This window comes from Anas acuta, chromosome 1 (genome assembly GCF_963932015.1).
Source record: "Anas acuta chromosome 1, bAnaAcu1.1, whole genome shotgun sequence".
NCBI lineage: Eukaryota > Metazoa > Chordata > Aves > Anseriformes > Anatidae > Anas > Anas acuta.
This window is the reverse complement of record NC_088979.1, coordinates 142,275,552-142,296,179: the sequence shown is the minus strand read 5'-3', so window position 1 is coordinate 142,296,179 and position 20,628 is coordinate 142,275,552. Positions and strand designations below refer to the sequence as shown.

Sequence of the window (20,628 nt, the reverse complement as noted above, 5' to 3'; positions counted from 1 at the left end):
TGTGACAGCAAGCGAGATACGGGTGATGCTTATTGTAGTAAGTTCAGTAACATGTAATGCATGGTAGCCTGGGATCCCACGTGAAAGCTAGGTGTGAAGAGTACTTGCTTCAGTAGGGTCCATTTGGGGAAATTTTAATGCATTTTTCCTGCTAGTCTCTCCTTGTATTCTGGTTCTGTGAATGTAACGGTGTTCATCTTGCTGTTTTTCAGTGGCTTCTCTGAGGCTCTCTTGGGTGTCTTCTACAGCTAACCAAAGGGACAAGGAAATAGGCAAGAAAGGATGCTTTCTGTGATGGTTTGAAGCTGAGCTGGGGAAGAAATGCATGTTAGGCTAAAGGAGAAGGGACAAACGGGGCAGGCAGATGTGCAGCTGTAGGTGCAGGTCCCCAGACAGTGGGCACAGGTGGAGCGAGGAGTTGGTCACTGTTGGAAATTTACCCAGCTCTGTCTTAACCAGTGCTTAGCTGTATGCCTCTTCTGGTTAAGCTGCTAGCTTTGCACGGTTGTGTCCCAGTGGAAATTAATCCCAATGGAAATTGAATGGGGGTGGGTTTGTTTTTTCTTAGTATAGATGCCCTGACCTGTGATTAATGCAAGGGCTGTCGGTATGTTTTACACAGCTTTAAAATAATCATTGTTCTTTGTATTTGGTGAAAGTTTACTTTTGAAAACCTTCCTTTTGCTTTACTCAGTTTGTAAAAGTTCATGTGCTGCTTTCACAAGTGTCTTGCTGAACCTGTCCAGCCCTGCGGACTCCTCATCGCCTCCTTCCATCTGCACAGCACCCGCTGGCAGCGGCTCTGCACAGAGCTCCTGCAGCTTCACCTGCTGCTTCCAGGGGCCCGCTGGATGGTTTTCCAGAGCGAGGGAGTGAAAGGATCAATCCCAAGATCACAATTAGCAGCACGACAACGAAACCAATGGGAATGTGCTGGTATAGGAAAAATGTTGCTGCGTGTGGCTTTTTCAAAAGGCCTCTGTTCCCCAAACTGCAAGCAGAGTGTTGTTTCCCTGACCGCTTTGCTGCTGCCCAAGTGAGCAGCATGGTATTTGAGCCTCACAGACGTAACACAAGCAGGTGCCTTGTTCCTAAAAGGGCCACACATAGTCTCTGTTCGTCTCTAACATGTTCGTGTCTCTGATGGTGAAAATGAAGCTGTGTAAAAATGTGAATTGTGGGGTGCTGTGAGGAAACCAGAGTGCTTTTAATAGTGGTGATATGAAGGTAACGGTATGGAGCAGGAGGATTTGGTGGGGACTGGATGCTGTGCTCTCTGGGGGGTGTCAGTATTTTGGGTGGCAGGAAGCCCCCAGCGGTGTGCGGGCGGGAGCGGGGCCTCCTCAGAGACCCAACGCGCCTCGTGGCACGCCCGGCACTGCAGGCCGCTCGCCGCGCGGGCCAAATGCCCCTATTTGTGGATATCCTGGCAGCGTTTCAAGGCTAGCGCTGGTGTGCCAGCACAAGTGGTACCAATAAAGCTTCCCGGACTCGCTGCGACTTCAGTGTAAATTCAGCACAAGCTGTTTGCGCAGGGAAAGAGAAATAATTCGTGCTGCTATCGCCGCGTCCATCCCAAACGTGATACCGGTGGGACGACTGCCAGAAAATGCAGCAACGACAAAACAACCCCCCAGAAGGCTGCATTCCTAGCCAGTGTATTTTTAGTGGTACAAGCTGCACGTAGACTCCCTCTGAGGACCACATATCGGCACTATTTAGAGGAAAAAAGCCTCTCAGGGCTCGCACACGTTCTTGGTTTTCGGTGCCTGTGTGAGGCCTCGTGCCCTCCTCACATCCCTGCAGCCTCCCTTGGCCCCACGCCCCAGAGCTGTGAGGGGCTGTCTGCAGGCAGCTGGAGGCCAGCCTTTGGCCTCCGGTGCACTTGATACGAAAGGTGATTTTGGGAATCTGGTGTGCTTCAACCAGTTGGCTTCCAAAGCTGGCGTTTCAGTGTGCCTGTAGGTAAATGCAGCTCCGGTGCTGCCTGCTAACAGCTTTTGCTTTGCTTCGAGCATTGCTTGTGGGTAATTAAAGTCTACAGAGAAGGCAACTGCAGGAGAGTATGCTTCTGATTTGCCATTACTGCTTTTATCTGAGAGCTCAGATTGCTCTGTAAACATCCAGTGAGGCTGTGAACACAGAGTGGGTTAGAATTACGCTACAATTACAATGAGTTAAACGAGGGCCACAAAGTTAAGTGATTTGGCAAAACCGTTGAGTTGTGCTGCCACTGTCACACTTAAGCATTGTGAAAGCACTGGAGTTTTACCTCATTATGGAAATGTTAGATCAAGGAGTTGGGTCCATGCACTGCAGAACATACCACTTACTTAACAGCTTTCAAATGAGGCAAAGTTTCTGGGAGGACGTAGTATACTTGCACTGAAAGCACTGCTCTGGAAATAACCACAGGACTGCCAGACATAATCTGGTGGGAAAGAAATACTATAAAAGGTAAAATAAGAAATTGTCTGTCATCTAGCCCCCAAGAAACATCTCTCTTTGAACATCAAACGTGGATCTGAGTGACGAAAGATCTGACCCACGAGTAACTACTGATGTTGCCAAGGCTTAGCGGTAACTGCGGCACGCTGAGTCAACGATTCTTCACGTTGGAGGACCCCTGTTGAATGACAGCAGTATAATGCTATCAGATTTTCCCATCTTTTAAATCTGACGTGCTTTGCTCAGAAGTTCAGTGAGCATTGTTTTCTCTTTGAATTTTTTTTCAGCTGCGTGGCTGATGGAGTGTTTGAAAAGTTCCCAGGAAAGCTGTGGGTTTTGGAATGTTATCTGTCTACGCTTGATTTTAATTAAAAATGGTTGTTCCACCGTTTATCCCCAGTTGGTATTTTTCTGTTATGATGCACTATGCCTCTAGTCTGTTAAAATGTAGCTGTATAATACATGGCTTGTTTGACTTATGAGGCTAAGTTAAATAATCCACTAGATGTATAGTGATTCTCAGAATGATTTAAATATTCATTATCACTAATCTCTGTTAGAAAGCCTTGTCACATTACTTATTCCTCCCATGTACCATTATTTGCTCAGCTTTTTCAAGTAATTCTGTAGAACACCACTGATTTGGGTAAATCCATGTGCTAAAACCTTTCCTACTTCGTGAGGAGAGTCAAAGATTTCTACAAAAACCTTGGTTTCGATTCTCATTCAGCTTTTGGTAATACATTCTTCTTTAAACATAGCAACTTGCTAACTGTGTTTTATTTATTTATTTATTTCAGTCCTATAAGATCATCAATTTTGCTCCAAGTCTACTGCAAATCATAGTATCAGATCAAGTTGAATTTCCAGTGCGTCAAGCAGGTGAGATAAAATCCTTGTTTCGTTTTCTTCCAATAGAAAGTCAGTCTGTTATTTCAACAGAGTATTGAGCTGCTGGAAAGTAAGAAAGTTCACGTTTGTTCTGAACATGGAAAGGTTCAGTAGGGAAACCTTTCAGTCTTTGCCACCTTTTTCCTGTATGAAGATCAGATAAAAGCATGGGTATAGAGTTGAGTCCTACTTTGGCTTCCCTGTGTTTATAGTGATCCCTACTGGAATGCTGGAATATTGATACTGAAAGAGAATGACTTTTGCTCAAAACTGAGTACCCAGGGAGCCTTAGATATTCTTTCTTCTGGTGGCGAAGAGAGATTGAAGCTAAGACATGAAGGTATTCAAACAGAAAAGAGTAGTGTTTCTCTATTTGAATCCCTTTTCCTTGAAAAGTCAAAGTTTCTGAAAATGAAAACAGTTTGTAGGTCAAAGGTAGCCACATATGCTTATTTGGTATCTATGGTGTCCACTCACAAAAATAAATGTGAAGGGAGGTCATGTTACTGGTAAATTACAAATTTGTAGTCTGAGCATGTCTACAGGGATTGCTTAACTATATATGTAATTTTGGGTGCGGTGATGCAGTTAACTTCAGGGTATACATTTATATAAGATCCGTTTCTAAATTCTCATAATCTATTTTAACTACTCCTATACAATGTTGGTTGTTTTTTTGTTTTTTTTTTTGAGTTGTAAATTATTCAGCTTTTTCAATAAATTGATGAATACTGTTTCATTCACTGCTCTCTTTCTATCCTATGGAACAGCATTTCCCATTGAAGCACAGTGGTGTTTTGTTTTTTTGTACAGATCCTATTAATCCCCTGAGTGTGTTGAGGCATGCTGACATATGCTGTTTGTCATGCTGGCGTGTATATTTTCAAAGATAATCCAACTTTGAATGGCATTGTTAAACCATTCTATGGTGAAGTTTGATGCTTAATTTAGGCACCATAAGGTCATTTTCATAAATTAATCTCTCATTTTATTATCATTCAGGGAAAAAAACAAAAACCAAAACAACAAAAAACACAAGTATGTAGAGTTGTGGTTTTTTTGTTGTTTTTTTTTTTTTTTTTGTTCCAGAATGGAGAAATAGAATAGAAAACATTTGAATTTAGTTTTTAAATCAACAGATTTCCCTGAAATCTTGTAAAAAGACAAGAATTTGTACACTCTTAAGATCTATGGATAAAGTAAATTAAAGTCTTTAGTCTTTCTGGACCTGTTTTATATTTGAACATCCTGGGGTTTCACAGTCAAATAATTGTTTTTCCTCTTGTTCCTATAAAATATTTTACAAACTGCATGCTTTCCTACTTCGTAACTTGTTATGACAAAAAAATTGTACCCAAGAATATCTTATTTATACTTTAAAACCCTAGTCAGTAATCAACCTAAATAATAAAGGGATAAAAGTCTATTAAGAACATTACTTTAATGTCTTACACCATATTTCCTATGTTTTCTAAAGAATGCCTACAGGCATTTCAATACCGAGGCATAAATGCTGCTTATTTTCAGTGGAAGATTAGCTTTTATTTTTCATGTTTTTCCATGTGAGACAGAAGGGAACAATTCTAAGGGATTATTGGAAATCCTAGTAGTGAGATAAAGCTTAGGGAATTCACAACACACATTTCTGTCTGAATAGAAGGTAGGCCATATGCCAGTTTCATACTGGGCATTTCCCCAAGCAGAGGATCCTCTCTGCATGCACAATGATTTGTTTACACGAGCCTTCCAAAACTTCCCTTACTGAGCTGGAATTGTTATTTTAGAGATGAGTAAAAATGAAGATAAGATGATGTTTGCTTGTTTAGAGTGATAGCGTGTTATGCCCATACGCAAGACTGTTGTAGTAAAGAACGTACTCCAACAGGAGTTGCCTGACGTGCTGTCCTGCTCAGCTTAGGACCAGACACTTGAGCCCAGTCTTGTCTGTTATGATAAAATATATGTATATATAAAAATGGTTTTCTGTTTCACCTGTGCTTAGTGCTTAAAATTGTTACAAACCCATGCAGGGGGTTTTCAGTTGTCCTTTCTGCTCTTTGTTGTACTTTCAACTGTACTACATATTGAGCACAGAGTAACGTGGGGATACTTCAGAATTAAATTTAAATTATTCTTTTCACATGGCTTATTCGTAGCTGCCATTTACCTGAAGAACATGGTGACACAGTACTGGCCAGACCGTGAACCACCTCCTGGAGAAGCAGTATTTCCATTCAACATTCATGAAAATGATCGTCAGCAGATTCGTGATAACATTGTAGAAGGAATAATTCGCTCTCCTGACTTAGTGAGGTATTTTTCTGCTATGTAGAGATATATCTATAGCTCAGGTTTTCAGATCTACCAGTCCAGATGTGTGAGAATCTCAATTTCTTGGGAAATGAAGTGAGTACTTCTTTTGAAAATGTGATAATAATAGTTTTACCATATGTGTGTGCACTTGTTTCTCAGAAATGTATTTACCTGGCTAAGAGCACTGTGATGTGATTTATTCTCTTACAGTGTAGTTTAAAGCATCTTCTAAAACTTTCTGTAGTGACAGCCTGTCTATGTGGCCGATTCAGGGCAGATATTACAGGGGGCTGTCTATAATACTGAATTACCTCTTGAGGGAAATACTGCTCAAAATCCATTTTTTCTAATACCTCTTTTCACAGTTACTTTTTCAATTTTTATGCATCGTTACAGCATTTAAATGCATGTTGTTATTCTTGGTTGTAAGATGTTAAAAGAATGAAAAAAAATGTTCTATTTTTTCTGGAAGAGCAAGTAAGTTTCATGGATTTGTTACAATCTGTGATTATTCCTGGCTTTAATTAAAATGAATCTGGTAAGAGTAGGTTAGGCTATAGCATATAGAGATGTGCATCTTTGAAAAACAGTTGAAATTCTTCCTCTCCTCCTTCTTTCAACTGGCTAGGTGCCCGAGGATGTCTTTTTGGCCAGTCATCCTACCAAGAAGAGGAGTGATTGACTATAGAGTGAAATTATGGTTAGGGAAAACGTTTGATTAAAACAAACAAACAAACAAACACTGGAATGCATTAGGTTGCTCTAGCATTGCTCTCAGTGGGTATCTTGATGAACGGATTAGACAAACACTTGACAGGTATCCTAGTATCTTGTATGCTGCACCAATACAAGAGAATGAACTCAAGCACTGTTTCCAGTTCAGTTTTTCGAAGTCTCTGAGTTAGGTGATTAGAATCCCCCCTCAGAGAGCTCCTCTCTGGAGTTGTGCCACAGCGTAAGGAAGCTTATGTTGTTTCTGTGATAGTGTAAAAAGGGCATGTAGTTTCCCACCTCATCATGTTGTAATTTCCAAGGCTAGGTTTATACAAAAGAGCACAAAATAATGGAGCTTTGAGGAGTTTTGTTTTTTTTTGCAAACTAGTTCAGGCATCTTTTCATAACATGATATTCAAAATATCTTGTCATTACAATAGCCATGTACATTTAAAAGGACTGTTGAAACTCCTCAGAAAAACACCTCGAATAACATAGAGGGTTTCTAAATACTGACTAAGAACTTGTAAATTTGTCAAAGGTTAAAAATGTCAGAGAAAACTGGAACTAGTCTGATGCTGTGATACTGGTGTTTTTCACTGTTTGCTTGTGAGAGTAAGGGAGGAGAAGGAACCAAATCAGCAGCAAGGACAAGCTCCAAGGGCTTGAGGGGGAAGGTAAGTTTGTACAAAGGTCAACACATCAAAGAGTTGAGAGCCCCTTATTGAACTACTTGGTGATAGTGGCTCCTTATGTATTGGACTGCAAGGAGCACCAAATATAAAAGAAACAATATTTACTGCAGGCTTTTTCTTTCGTTCTTTAGCAGAGCTAAGAGCAATTACAGTTTCTGGTTTAGTGCTGCTCAACTTTTTTAGACACACCTGGCATCAGTCAGCTAACAATCCTGTCTTGCCACACCATTGTGAGTGGCTTCAAAGGCTGTGTGGAGGGAGAGGAATGATACAACGTTTTACCTCATTTGCTCTGCAGTATGCTTCAGAGGTTGTGAAGTGCTGTTTGGGAAGATACCAGGAAAATTATTATTTGATGAGGACCCTCTGGCTTGGATCAGAACACAAACTAGTTTTGTTTAATAAAAATGTACAAATTTGTTCTTTTGTGGTTGCTTTCAACCTTGTAAGTATTTAGAAGTATAACCACTTGTTTTCAAAACACAAAGCTAGCTGGTTTCATGAACAGTTAATTGCTTTCAAATATTGTCTGATAGCTGTGGAGAGTGAGGAGGAGCAGAGAAAAGTAGTTAAAATATTCTGAAATTAGCTTTTTCCTTAAATACCATGAGTTTTTTTTTCTTGCTTTTCTTCTATCATCTTCCAGAACTATTTCAGTGTTACCAAAATATATATGAAAGTTATGATGCAATATGCATATTGTAGCCATTAAACCAAGATTTGGGATCTGTCCTGTAATATTAAAGACTGTGCCATGACCTTATTTACTTTCTAAGGTGTTTCTTTTTCTCTTCTGCTACAGAGCCCAGCTGACAATGTGCCTCCGCACTATCATTAAACATGACTTTCCTGGCCATTGGACAGCTGTAGTGGACAAGATAGGCTACTACTTGCAGTCTCAGAACAGTGGGAGTTGGCTCGGGAGCCTCCTGTGCCTCTATCAGCTGGTGAAGACTTATGAGTAAGTTGAAATCCAGAAGTAAACAAGGTCTCAGTACTTTTGTTCTCAGTTGACTACTGAGAATGACCTTCTTAAGAGCACTGGCAGTTCTACAAGGAATTCAGCTAGAGGATGAGAACTAATAATTGTCGTATGCTTCCTTTGCTGTAAATAATTGAAAACTATTCATCATCTTTATATCATCAGTGAATTGAAAGCAGAGATTTCAGCAATAATTTGTATTTGTGAGGCTTTGTACTTTTGATCTGATTTAACCCATCTGTGGAAAAACTTGGATGCTTATAGCTTCTTTTGTTTGAAGATTCCCCAAATGCTGGAAATATGAATATAAATTATTTTATACTTTGATGTCATAGTACAGTACCCTCTGTCACAGTACTTAAATCGCTGGTGAGGAGAAGGCATTAGATCGTATGTAGATCCTTGACCCACATTTTTGTTTCCTTTGCAGATACAAAAAAGCAGAGGAGCGAGATCCCCTCATAGCAGCAATGCAAATATTTTTGCCCCGGATTCAGCAGCAAATGATCCAGCTTCTGCCTGATAACTCCCATTACTCTGTACTTCTTCAGAAACAAATCTTAAAAATCTTCTATGCTCTTGTTCAGGTTGGCATCTGTGTACAGGACACTACAATTTTTACATTGATGGGCAAAGCAATCCCCTTCGGTGCACTCATGGGTATCATTGAGTAAAAATATCAATTAGTATGTGAAAAGTCATGTTCAATAAATAGCTCTTATAAAAATGTGATTTTTATAATCACATTAGGTAGATTTGTCTACTTAAAAACTAGTCACGTGATCCCCAGGATTACATTTTTTTATGAACCTAGGTACTTTTGTGCATCCTGTATATAAGCTTGTTGGAGAAATATTTCTATGTAAATTTGTGCATAATCTGATATAAACTATTTGAGTATCTCAACTGTGCTGTTTAGCTTCTGTTGTGGTCTGTAAAACTCAGTTGGACTATTTTGAAGAACAGGAGGAAACAAAAAGAATTAGCAAGTTCTCAAGCCAAGGAACTTTCCTCAAATAGTGTCCAATCAGAAGTTTCTCTGTCAATGATACCAAGAAGGTTTTAGTAATAATGATATCTAACCTAATTTAAATTTTACTTAGAACCTCATCTTCCTGGGAGTATAACAACTGTAGAAATATCTTCTGCCTTCTTCAAGAAAAAAAAACAAACAGTATTTAATGACCATGATGTTGTTTTGTTTTTTTTTTTTCCTTATTTCAGTACGCATTGCCACTCCAGTTGGTGAATAACCAGACTATGACCCAGTGGATGGAGGTCTTCCGTACCATCATTGATAGAAACGTGCCTCCTGTAAGGTTTAGTAGTGTAAAGACCTCTGGTATTTGTGTGGTGGCATTTGAGGAACAGTCAGCATAAAGATTTTCTCAGTGGTCTTTTTTTTTTTTTTTTTTAATATGTCATCTCATCTATTTGAGATTCTTATCCTTAAAATAGGTGTTATTCTGACAGAAATGCAGGAGAGTCGTGTAAGCTATCAGAGTTTTGCTGTCTAAGGTAGAATTAATATGTGAACTCCAGTCTGGGATATTTTGGAAGCTTCCAAATATTTTAGCCATTTTCTCTCAAGAAGCAAAAGCTCATCATGAATCTATCATTTGTTTCCGTTTCTCTTTTTCTTTCTTCCGTCTTCCACATCTTATGAAGAAAAGATGAAAAAAAGTAACTAAATATGTGTGTGTGTGTGTGTGTGTGTCTGTACAACAACAACTGGCATTTCTAAATTTTTTTTATATTTATTTCACAAGTGTAACATTACAATGCAAAAGCTATTAAAAAATATGGTTAGGTTATATAAATCTGGAGGAGCAGTGTTAATTTTGCTTAATTTTTAAGCAAAAGTGCATGCTACTGTGTTATCCAAGCATATATGAGAGTTTCATTTTTTAAGCATGCGTAATTTTGAAAATTAAAGTACAAGCACAATACAGCTATTGCACATACACAGTTTATATTGACCAATTAAGGTATTTTTAAGTTTCTGAATGTTATATAACTTTTAACAGAACCAAAGCTTTAGTCAATGCTGTGAATTTGTATTAGCTTACTGGGTGAGGAATGTGTAAAACATGATTTTTCTCTCAACACAACACAGAGCTAATTCATTTATTTATATGCATTTATTTATAGGAGACTTTGCAAATTGATGAAGATGACAGACCAGAGTTGGTGTGGTGGAAATGCAAGAAGTGGGCATTACATATTGTAGCTCGTCTTTTTGAACGGTAACAAACTAATTAAAAACTGAGTTGGGTTTACAAATCTTGTTAGCATTGCTTATGGTACTGTTAGACAAGACAGTGGAGTTGATTTAGCAATTGATTTAATGTGTTCACCAAAGAGATGTTTCTGCTACTGTTCTTCACCTTGCACTGACACATCCAATGGTTTGAGGTTTTAGTGAGATAATTCGGCTTTCTAAGCCAGCAGGAACCTAGCCAGAAAAAGTATATACATACATATATATATGTGTGTGTATAATATATAAATATAGATAGATAGATATTGGTTTTTTACTGTGTTCAGCTACAACTGCATGTATTCTTGAATAAGAAGACAGAGAAAGATTTCAAAAGAAGTCCAAAAACATGGAAGTTGTAGAGCTTATGACAAAAATGCTTTTATATTTACTTGACTATAATATTGTACCATCTGAGAATCTAAGAAAAGAAAAGGGAAGTGAGGCATTATATGAGGAAACATTAAGTGAGGAAATAATGACTTAGTAGGGTATCTGTGGAAAAGGATTTGTTGGGGATGGGAGGCTACTCAGAGTCCTTGGTGTTGTAGAAAGTACTGTGTTTCCTTGACAAAGAATACTCTTCACGATGTAAATATCTGTCTTCTCTTTGTTTTAAAGGTATGGAAGTCCAGGAAATGTAACGAAAGAATACTTTGAATTCTCAGAGTTTTTTTTAAAAACGTATGCTGTGGGCATACAACAGGTAAGCACAATTCATTTGTTTCTGAATTAGATCATTTTGGCTGAATGCGAAGGTATTACTTTAAATAAACAGTGTGCTCACAGCGAAGTTTGGGAAACAAAACTGAACAGAATCAGGCCAATTTTTCATTGTAGTGATTGTGAAATTCTTTAGAACTCGTCTTAGTCCCATACTTAACTGAGGTATAATAACACAAATTTTCAGCAATTCAAAAAAAAACCTGGAGGAAAACTTTCATAAAAGGTGAGTGCTTATAAAACAGTGTTATCATCATGTATAAGTATTCTCTGTGTAACTGAGAGAAAAAAAATGATGCATGGGTTTCACATCACAAAGGGATGTATTTTCAGATCACTCTTTAGAAAGTGATTTTGCAGCAGACATCTTAGGAACACTAGAGCCTGTCCTATTTTATTTTAGGAAGATGTAATCAGATTAGAAGGTGTCTGGAGAATAGCTATAGAAGTTACTTTATACACGGTAAGCATATTTTATGAAAACAGGGCATAAATTCACAGTTCACAGGAAAACTGTTTTGTTGGGGAATGCTTAGTATTTATATTTAATGCAGCTTTCTGGAGACAGTTCAGTAAAGTTGCACAGCAGAGAGGCAGTTCCTGTCAGAGGTTTTGCAATTTTTTGCCAGCTTAATTGTGGGCATCTGGGAACGTGGGCTTCCAGACTTCTCCCTGGTTTGGTGGAATGGCTATAGCAATTGGGTGCTTGGAAGCCCGAGCATAGCGGTTCACAAGATCAGATGTTTCTGGTACAGCTCTTGCTGTTTCTCATCCAGCCTGCTATGTACTGGATGACTGGGGGTGCTATTTCCCAGGCTTTCAACTTTTCAACTAAATCTCTTGAGTGTCCAGGCTTTTGGACACTCAATACACTCTCCTGCTCATAGAACAATAGAATCTTTAAGGTTGGAAGAAACCTCCAAAAGAGGAGGTATCGAAAACCTTACAAAAATCCAGAAAGACTACGTCCACCACCACCTTTTTATCCACCAAAAGGTTGACTTCATCATAGAGGGAGATCAGATTACCAAGGCAAGGTTTTCCCCTTATGAACCCATGTTGACTATGCTTGATAATCAAGTCAGATTTAAACTAGCTTTCAAAATAAAAGGATTGTCTGTAAAACAAAATTACTTTTCTCAATCCAGTTTGACAAAAGAACAAACAAAACCAGCGAAATAAACGAACAGTTTATCCATCAGTGTATCAATGCTGTGTAAATATGTGAGTGATAAGAACTAAAGGATGGCTTTGGTGAGACTGTAAATATTAAATAAAAAGGAGGGGGAAGCAATCTAACATAAATTCTAAGCTCTTTGCGATGATTAATTTCTGAGTGGAGAAATAGCCTTCCATGGGCAGCTGTCATTTGCGATAGTTAAAGCTTATGTCTGATGAAAGACTAGGAAATGTAGCAGAGAGCCGTTTAGCTTGAAAGATAAATGGTCTAGAAGATCTGCACATTTCTTTCATTTCTCTCCCATAAATGCTGATTTGCCACATTTCACTGCATAGTTAGTATGAATGCTATGGCGAATATTACATGACTAAGCTTTTGTTACTTATTTATCAGTTGTTCTAGTTGTTCTTGTTGCTAGAGTTCATATGAAATGTGGACAATCTTTGCCCAAGGAGATTATTGTAAAAAAGACTAGGTCAGACTTAGTACCCTTAAGGGAAGGAATTACGTTCAAAATAAGATTTATTGTAATGTTGCTGTTGTAAAGAATTCTGAAGTAGAGTTGTCCTTCTGAAAACATGATTCAAATATTTTGTAGTGCATTTTGCTTGATTTTTATTGTTATTCATGTATGTGCCAAGTCTTTACGCTTACTAACATTTAGTTGTTCATTTGCTATTAGTGCAGATTAGTGGCTTTGTACTGTTTTTCTTAGTAGATCAAGTCTTTATAACAAAGAAGCATTTTGTAATAGAGTTTGTATCATGTAGCGTACTATTACTATCTGAGAGTTACAACAGGCAATTGAAGTTAAGGTTTTTGCATCTCTTCCGATTAACTGATTTAGGTGTTAACCTAATTTTCTTTTCTTTGGTTTAGTATTTCTGTTCTTACCACTCTTCTAAAGTCATATGTTTTCCTCAGGGGCCTGTCTGTTACAAATGAACACAGACACTATTCGAAGCCAAACAGTTAGAAAATCTCGCTGTTCCTTTACTGTATCTATTCCGAATTTTGCTGAGGCCTGTGTAAACTGTGAGTCTGTGAATACTGAACTATGTCTTTGGTTTACAAGCACAGGTGATGACATATAGTGATCTAGTCTAGTGGTAAAATGTACATAAATGCTTGCATGATCAGGTCCTTAATGTTTAAATGATTTCTGACTCTTGAGTAAAAGGCCTTACAGCAATTACTAACACTAGAACTTCTGCTGTAAAACTATTCTGTCCATGCTGGAATTCACTGAAAAGGTGCTCTGCATATCCGTGCGTGAGGGCTAATTTTCTATCTTCGTTAAAAAATTTCAATTTGTTATTTCTTTAGGTTCTCTTAAGAATCTTAGACCAATATAGACAAAAAGACTATGTTGCACCACGTGTTCTTCAGCAGACATTAAACTACCTGAACCAAGGGGTGATACACTCTGTAACATGGAAGCAAATGAAGCCACACATACAGGTCAGTGCATAAAATCCAGTCATAAACACTGCATGTTGTCAGGCTGATAAGTGTATATTTTTTTCAGTTTTAAATGTTTCATAAATCTTTCATGCAGTGATCAACCTCGATGAAAAACAGCATTCCTACACTAATGTGGTTGTTTCTTACAGTATTATGACTAACTTTTATTGCAGATATTGTGAACTCAATTAAAGATGCTGTTCCATAAGTTCTTTATTTTGCTGAATTCTGCCAGGTAGTCTTAATGTTCTGGCTTTTATTTGTTATTAATTTTCAGAAATTACTATAAGTTTGGAAATTAATAATTGATCACAGTGCAAAGACAGTCACCAAAGAGAACATCAACTATGAGGAACTGAACTCTGTTTTAAGAGCGTGTTTTATAAATATATGTAAAAACAAGTGAAAAGTGATTTTCATACTTTTTTTTTCACGTTGTAAGCTCCACTGTTGTGGTCAGTTAATCACATGAACATTATGGGAAGGATGCTGAAACCCAGTCTCATATTAGATGTTGCACTGGTGAGAGCCTTCTGTAGAATGCAGTGCTCTGCTATTCACAGGCTATGTCCTGAAGTACATTTTGTGTGGTGCTGGATTATCATAAAGCTGGATTATATAATTACTTCTGTCTTATGTCTGTTGCAAAAGAGAAGTACATGTATTATGTACAGGGATCTGGATAGGTTGGAGAGCTGGGCCATCACCAACCGCATGAAGATCAATAAGAGCAAGTGCCGGGTCCTGCACCTGGGACGGGGAAACCCTGGCTGCACGTACAGACTGGGCGATGAGACGCTGGAGAGCAGCCTAGAAGAGAGGGATCTGGGGGTCGTGGTAGACAGCAAGTTGAATATGAGCCAGCAGTGTGCCCTGGCAGCCAGGAGGGCCAACCGTGTCCTGGGGTGCATCAAGCACGGCATCGCTAGTAGGTCGAGGGAGGTGATTGTCCCGCTCTACTCTGCGCTGGTGCGGCCTCACCTCGAGTACTGTGTGCAGTTCTGGGCACCACAGTATAAAAAGGACATGAAACTGTTGGAGAGTGTCCAGAGGAGGGCTACGAAGATGGTGAAAGGCCTGGAGGGGAAGACGTACGAGGAACGGCTGAGGGCACTGGGCCTGTTCAGCCTGGAGAAGAGGAGGCTGAGGGGAGACCTCATCGCAGTCTACAACTTCCTCGTAAGGGGGTGTCGAGAGGCAGGAGACCTTTTCTCCATTAACACCAGCGACAGGACCCGCGGGAATGGAGTTAAGCTGAGACAGGGGAAGTTTAGGCTGGACATCAGGAAGGGGTTCTTCACAGAGAGAGTGGTTGCACACTGGAACAGGCTCCCCAGGGAAGTGGTCACTGCACCGAGCCTGACTGAATTTAAGAAGAGATTGGACTGTGCACTTAGTCACATGGTCTGAACTTGGGTAGACCTGTGCGGTGTCAAGAGTTGGACTTGATGATCCTTAAGGGTCCCTTCCAACTCAGGATATTCTATGATTCTATGATTCTATGATTATTGTAAGTTAGTTCTGTTAACCAAAATAAAAGAGTAAAAGAATTTTACTCTTCAGAAAAATAGTTCTATTAAGCTAGTGCACAATGGAGGGAAGCTATACTACAATTTGATTTTCTATGTACTTATGTGTATTTTACTCCTCTAATATTAGAGTATAACAGAAGAGGTGATATTCTCCCTAATGTGCTACAAAGACGAGGATGAAGAGCTCTGGCAAGAGGATCCATATGAATATATCCGCATGAAATTTGGTAACTGTTTTTAGTTAGAATTTATTTTCTGCTTTCATCACAATTGTACACCATAGTCCCAAATATACCACGGCCACTGTAATGTCTCTGTCTTCACCAGTGTTCTGAACAGTAGGAAGAAGAGATTTTTTTTTTCTTAAATCTCATGAATCTGTAACTAAGAGGAAGGCAGATCAAATGAGTTCTGGCCATTTGGTTGGTGCTCTTAAACCAGTTCACTTGACGTTCTTGACACTCATTTGACACATTCACTTGACATTCATAACACATCTTTTTCTACTTCAGTTTTGCTCAGTGCAGCCCAACAGATTGGCTTGCTCACCTTTTAATGCCAGTTTCAGAATCCTGAATTGGAGATGTTAACAGCTGTCTGCAAGTTCTTGCAGCTCACACTTTGACCAGAAGAGGCCTGACTTGCTCTTTCTTTACTGAAAATTGTTCATGTTTTCCCTATCTCTTGCCAATTGTTATCACTGAATTGTAAAACAAAGATACAAGTGTTCTTTCAAAATGCTTAGTGAAAAATCTTGGACCAAATAATTCGTATTAAAAGAGTTACCTCATTGAAAAAGGGAAGGGTAATTAAAAAATATAGCAATTTTAGCTGGAAAATTCCAGTAAGCCAGGCACCACAGAGACATTTAGCATTTGGAGATTTTTAATTAGTTGCCTTCTGGCTAGCATATGTAAGAACAGAATATAAAAGATCCTAGAATACTTTAAAAAATAAAATACACAAAAAAAAAAACACTTGGAGAGTTATTATATAGGAAATGGATCATGATATAGCGCTGATCACTGGGGTACGGATATGTAGCTGATTTTTGGTATCTAAGTTCTTTCTTTGTAAGCAGTGAAGCCTTTTTAAATCTGTGACTGAGAGTTAAATACAGATTTGAATTGTATTGTGGAAGGTAGGAAAATAAAAGCATAAAAGTACATTTACTTTAAATTTTGTGAGAAGCATTTGGATTTGGAACAAGAATTCCAGTAGTCTGGTAGTATTTCTTAATCATGATTTATCTTTAAAATCTCAGGAAAGTTAATGTGTAATTTTAACCACATTTTAAGATTACTTTTCTAGACCTTTTATTTAATTAAATCTGTGTAGGGATGTTTGGATTAGAACATGCTTGGCAGCACAGATTATTTTTTTTCAATACATAAATTATATTTTCAATATGATTAAAAGAGGTTTACTTGTAATGGAAGAAGTTAAAAAGCTTCAACTTTCAGCAGATTTAAAACTACTCCCAGATCCAAGTATTTTTTACATTCAGAGTTCCCATGAGGTTTTAATAAAATCAAGTCAAAATTGTGTACATATGGTATGCAGATGGCACTGGAATGCATTGTTGTTCTTCCTATAGTGGTTTTAATTAAAAAAAAAAAAAAGCACAGAATTTTTCATCTCTTAAATACATGGTCTCAAAAGAATTAATGAATAAATAATGCATTCTTAATAAAGAGAGTGATGAGTGCTTAGTAGACTAGGAAGGCAAGAAGTAAATGCTTTTATAGGTGACATGAGCTTGGGTCTGGCTCTTCAACCATGAAGTGAAGACAGCCATGAGTAGTTTTGTGTCCCGCAAACTCAAGCCACTTTATCAAAATTTAATTATGTTGTATTCAGAAAGTGAGTTTATTTCTTTTTAATGTTAGATGTATTTGAAGATTATGCATCCACTACAACAGCAGCACAGAATCTGCTTTATACAGCAGCAAAGAAGAGAAAAGAGGTATGGCACTAGTGTTTTTTAATTTTTATTTGAAGTTTTCTTTAAAATGTTATTTTCACTTAAAATTGAAGATGGTACAAGAAGCTAATCTTGAAAAATCTACTTGCTGATACATAATCAAACTCTTTCCTGGCTGAGTGCTATGAATTTGGGGAGAATTAAAATATGTATTAATAAAAAAATTATTTCCTCTTGTAGATGTAAAATTAGCCTGCTAGATAAAAACTGAGTCAGAGAATAGATGTAATGATATTTTTCTCAAGCCTCTGTCATGGCTGTTCAGAGCTTCTCAAATTGTAGCAGGAGGAAAAGTGAACCTGATCCTCGTTAATTTTCACTGATGCAACTTAAAATCCTGTTGACAACGATGAAATCAGGAAGAATGAAATTAATTTCATACAGCTGCTCTTTAAATAAGTGCATAACTTTTCTGTGGACGCTTTTCTTTCTATACTTAACACTGATACATGCAAAAAAAAAAAAAAAAAAAGGGATTCAACCTAGCCCTGGAAAGCATGCATGTTTGCTAAAACAACTATGAAATACTGTTTGAGTCTCTTTTCTCTGCCTTTTTTGATTTGCGTCAAAACAACAAAAATACCTTATTTGCAATTACTAATATGACATTTCAAATAAACTATTTTGCCAAGTTTGGGTGAAAAGCTGGAACATGAAGCTTCTAAATTTTAAATATGGAAAGATGCTACATATAGTACTACAGTACCTTCCAGTTACTTTGGTCTGGATAAGATTTCTTCTTGTAAAAGTCATAACTTCTTTAAACTTCAACAATGCTATTGAAATAATTTGATTTAGATACCTCACTGACAAAAGGAGATTGTTTTTTGTCTTGTGTAGGTATTACCAAAAATGATGGCATATTGCTACCAGATTCTGACAGAGCCAAACATTGATCCAAGGAAAAAAGATGGAGCTTTGCATGTTATAGGATCCCTAGCAGATATTTTACTGAAGGTAAGTGGGTAAGGAAGTCAAATAGGTTTATATTTATAATTCTTATTATGAACTCCCTTTTCCAATGGAATATGGTAGCTTATTAAAGTATGGTTAGTTCATAACCATATTAATGAAGTCAGTGGAGAGATTGCACTGTGCAATAAGAATCTTAGGGTTTGTTTCTTTAAAAATATTAACATTCTTTCCTTTTTTTTATATTCCCATTTTGTATACTGATTTTTGTTCTCAAGTTTCTCCAAAGCTCTGCTTGTTTGCTACTGCACCATCCCTTGTTCCTCTCATGCTTTACTAGTAAAATGGAAGGGCTTTAAAAAAAAAAAAAAGTATACGTACCACCAGTAACGTTGCTTATGATTCTTCATCAAAATCCCCAACAGCTTGCACTATTGTGGGCTTCTGCTGGTTCCAGAAAAATGTTTACTTAACATGTAAGACTGTTTCGTCTAGCTTTATAGCCTTTAGACCCTAAAATACATTACTCTAAGTCTCATTTCATCAGCCCCTTGGGAGTTTTGCAAATAAGTGCAAAGAGTACAGGGTTTCTATCCTTCCTCCATGTTTTATACACAGTATCTTTACAATTTGAGGTTTTTCTCCTGAATTTGAATGCACATTTAACCCACAATGTTGCTAATTTAGTAGTTACAGTTTCCCTTACATTTTGGTAGACCTTGGAGTCCAAGTACTCCTTGCCCTCTCTCCATGTCAAGACTAACTGCCAAAAAGTTACAATTTTTAGAATGAAAATGGGGGTTTTGTGCTGGAGGCTTCCTTTTCAAGTATGCAAAAATTTATTTTATGTGAGTTGTCTCTCTGTGCAGGATGTTTCTTCATTCATAGCCTTGCATTCAACGAGGCTGAATGCTGGGTGCTGCACTTGGGTCATAACAACCACATGCAACAGTAGATGCTTGCAGATGAGTGGCTCGAAAGTTACCCAGCAAAAAAAAGGATCTGGAGGTGCTGGCTCGAAAGTTACCCAGCAAAAAAAAGGATCTGGAGGTGCTGGTCAGCAGCTGGCTGAACAAGAGTCAGCAGTGTGCTTGATAAGGCCAACGGCATCCTGGCCTGCATCTGATACAGTGTGGCCAGCAGGGGTAGGGAAGTTACTGTCCCTCTGTACTCACCACTAGTGAGACCGCACCTCAAATACTGTCTTCAGTTTTGGGCCCCTCACTGCAAGAAGGTTATTGAGTTGCTGGAACGTTTTCAGAGAAGAGAGCAACAAAGCTGATGAAGGGCCTAGAAAATAAGAGCTTCAAGGAGCGGCTGAGGGAATTGGGGCTGTTCAGTCTGGAGAACAGGAGGCTGAAGGGAGACCTTGTTGCTCTCTACAACTACCTGAAAGGAGGCTGTGGGGATGTGGAAGTCGATCTCTTTTCTCAGGTGTCAAGCAATAGGATATGAGGAAATGGCCTCAAGTTGCTCTTTGGGAGGTTTAGGTTGGATATCATGAAGAATTTCTTCAGAGAAAGGGTTGTTAGGCATTGGAACAGGTTGCCCAGGGAAGTGGTAGAATCCCCATCCCTGCAGATATTAAAGAAATGTGTGACTGTGGTGCTTGGGTACCTGGTTAGGTGGTGGACTTGATAGCGTTAGGTGACGGTTGGACCTGACAATCTTTAAGAGTATTTTCTAACCTAAATGAATCTGTGGTTCTATGACTCATGTTGCAAGGAATATTTATCGGTATATTTTACCAACATATACCGATCTGATCCAAAATCCTGAAACATCAATAACTTTTGCAACATTTTTGTAGATACAGTGGGTTATAAACACTCGTCCTCATGTTGGAATATCACAGTGAAAGAGGAGGATATTCTCTGTGCTGTGGAAAACCTTTCATATTGAAGGGGGTTTCATTTATCTCTGTTCTGAGGAAAATAAAGGATTTATTCCACTATGCTGCTGGTATTTGAAATTTTCAGTCATGAAACTTAAAGTTACAACATATTTTATAAAAGAGTAGTAATCCCCAAACACTGCAGTCTCCTCTCTACTCTGAATTTCTTGTGTTTGGCATTTAGCAGATGGAAAAATTCCACAAACTGTTTCTGCATAAAGCACTTGATTTGTAAGTGTCTTCTGGCTGATGAGTTGACTGAGATATAGATTGTAAGTAGCTCATAGACACGATGACCCTGACTTACCCACATGGATCTCTCCACAGGCACTCCAGTTCAGTGCATGCAAACCTCTGACATGTGTACACCTGTGTTTTCCCTTCTCTGTGTTTTTTTCCTCTCCTTAGTTCTTCATCTGCCTCTCTGAAGGTTTGGGAAACTATGTGGGGAAAAATGATGAATGGATTAGTGAAGTAGGAGTCTGATCAGTTAAGATATATTTTGTATTGTATGTTCCCTTTCCTCACTTCTCACCTTAGCCACTCAACCATTCCTTTAGGTTGTAACACAGTCCCCAGCATAGATCTTTTCTCATCTGCTGAGATTATAGGTCATAGGAAAGACCCCAGTGTCTG

General features: G+C 38.3%; 1 protein-coding gene across 2 annotated transcripts in view; it reads left to right on the top strand.

Annotated features, from left to right (window-relative positions):
* IPO8 (importin 8) overlaps window positions 1-20,628 on the top strand; it is a 51,405-nt gene that overhangs the window by 4,779 nt on the left and 25,998 nt on the right. For both annotated transcript variants that reach the window (XR_011090076.1, XM_068661839.1), the window contains exons 2-12: window positions 3,249-3,330; window positions 5,496-5,652; window positions 7,864-8,022; window positions 8,474-8,630; window positions 9,268-9,357; window positions 10,195-10,289; window positions 10,925-11,009; window positions 13,533-13,667; window positions 15,330-15,429; window positions 17,092-17,168; window positions 18,027-18,143. Coding sequence is in view for 1 of the 2 variants with exons in the window: in XM_068661839.1 (XP_068517940.1) it covers window positions 3,249-3,330; window positions 5,496-5,652; window positions 7,864-8,022; window positions 8,474-8,630; window positions 9,268-9,357; window positions 10,195-10,289; window positions 10,925-11,009; window positions 13,533-13,667; window positions 15,330-15,429; window positions 17,092-17,168; window positions 18,027-18,143 (1,254 nt within the window). In the remaining variant the exon portion in view is untranslated. The remainder of the gene's footprint in view (window positions 1-3,248; window positions 3,331-5,495; window positions 5,653-7,863; window positions 8,023-8,473; window positions 8,631-9,267; window positions 9,358-10,194; window positions 10,290-10,924; window positions 11,010-13,532; window positions 13,668-15,329; window positions 15,430-17,091; window positions 17,169-18,026; window positions 18,144-20,628) is intronic.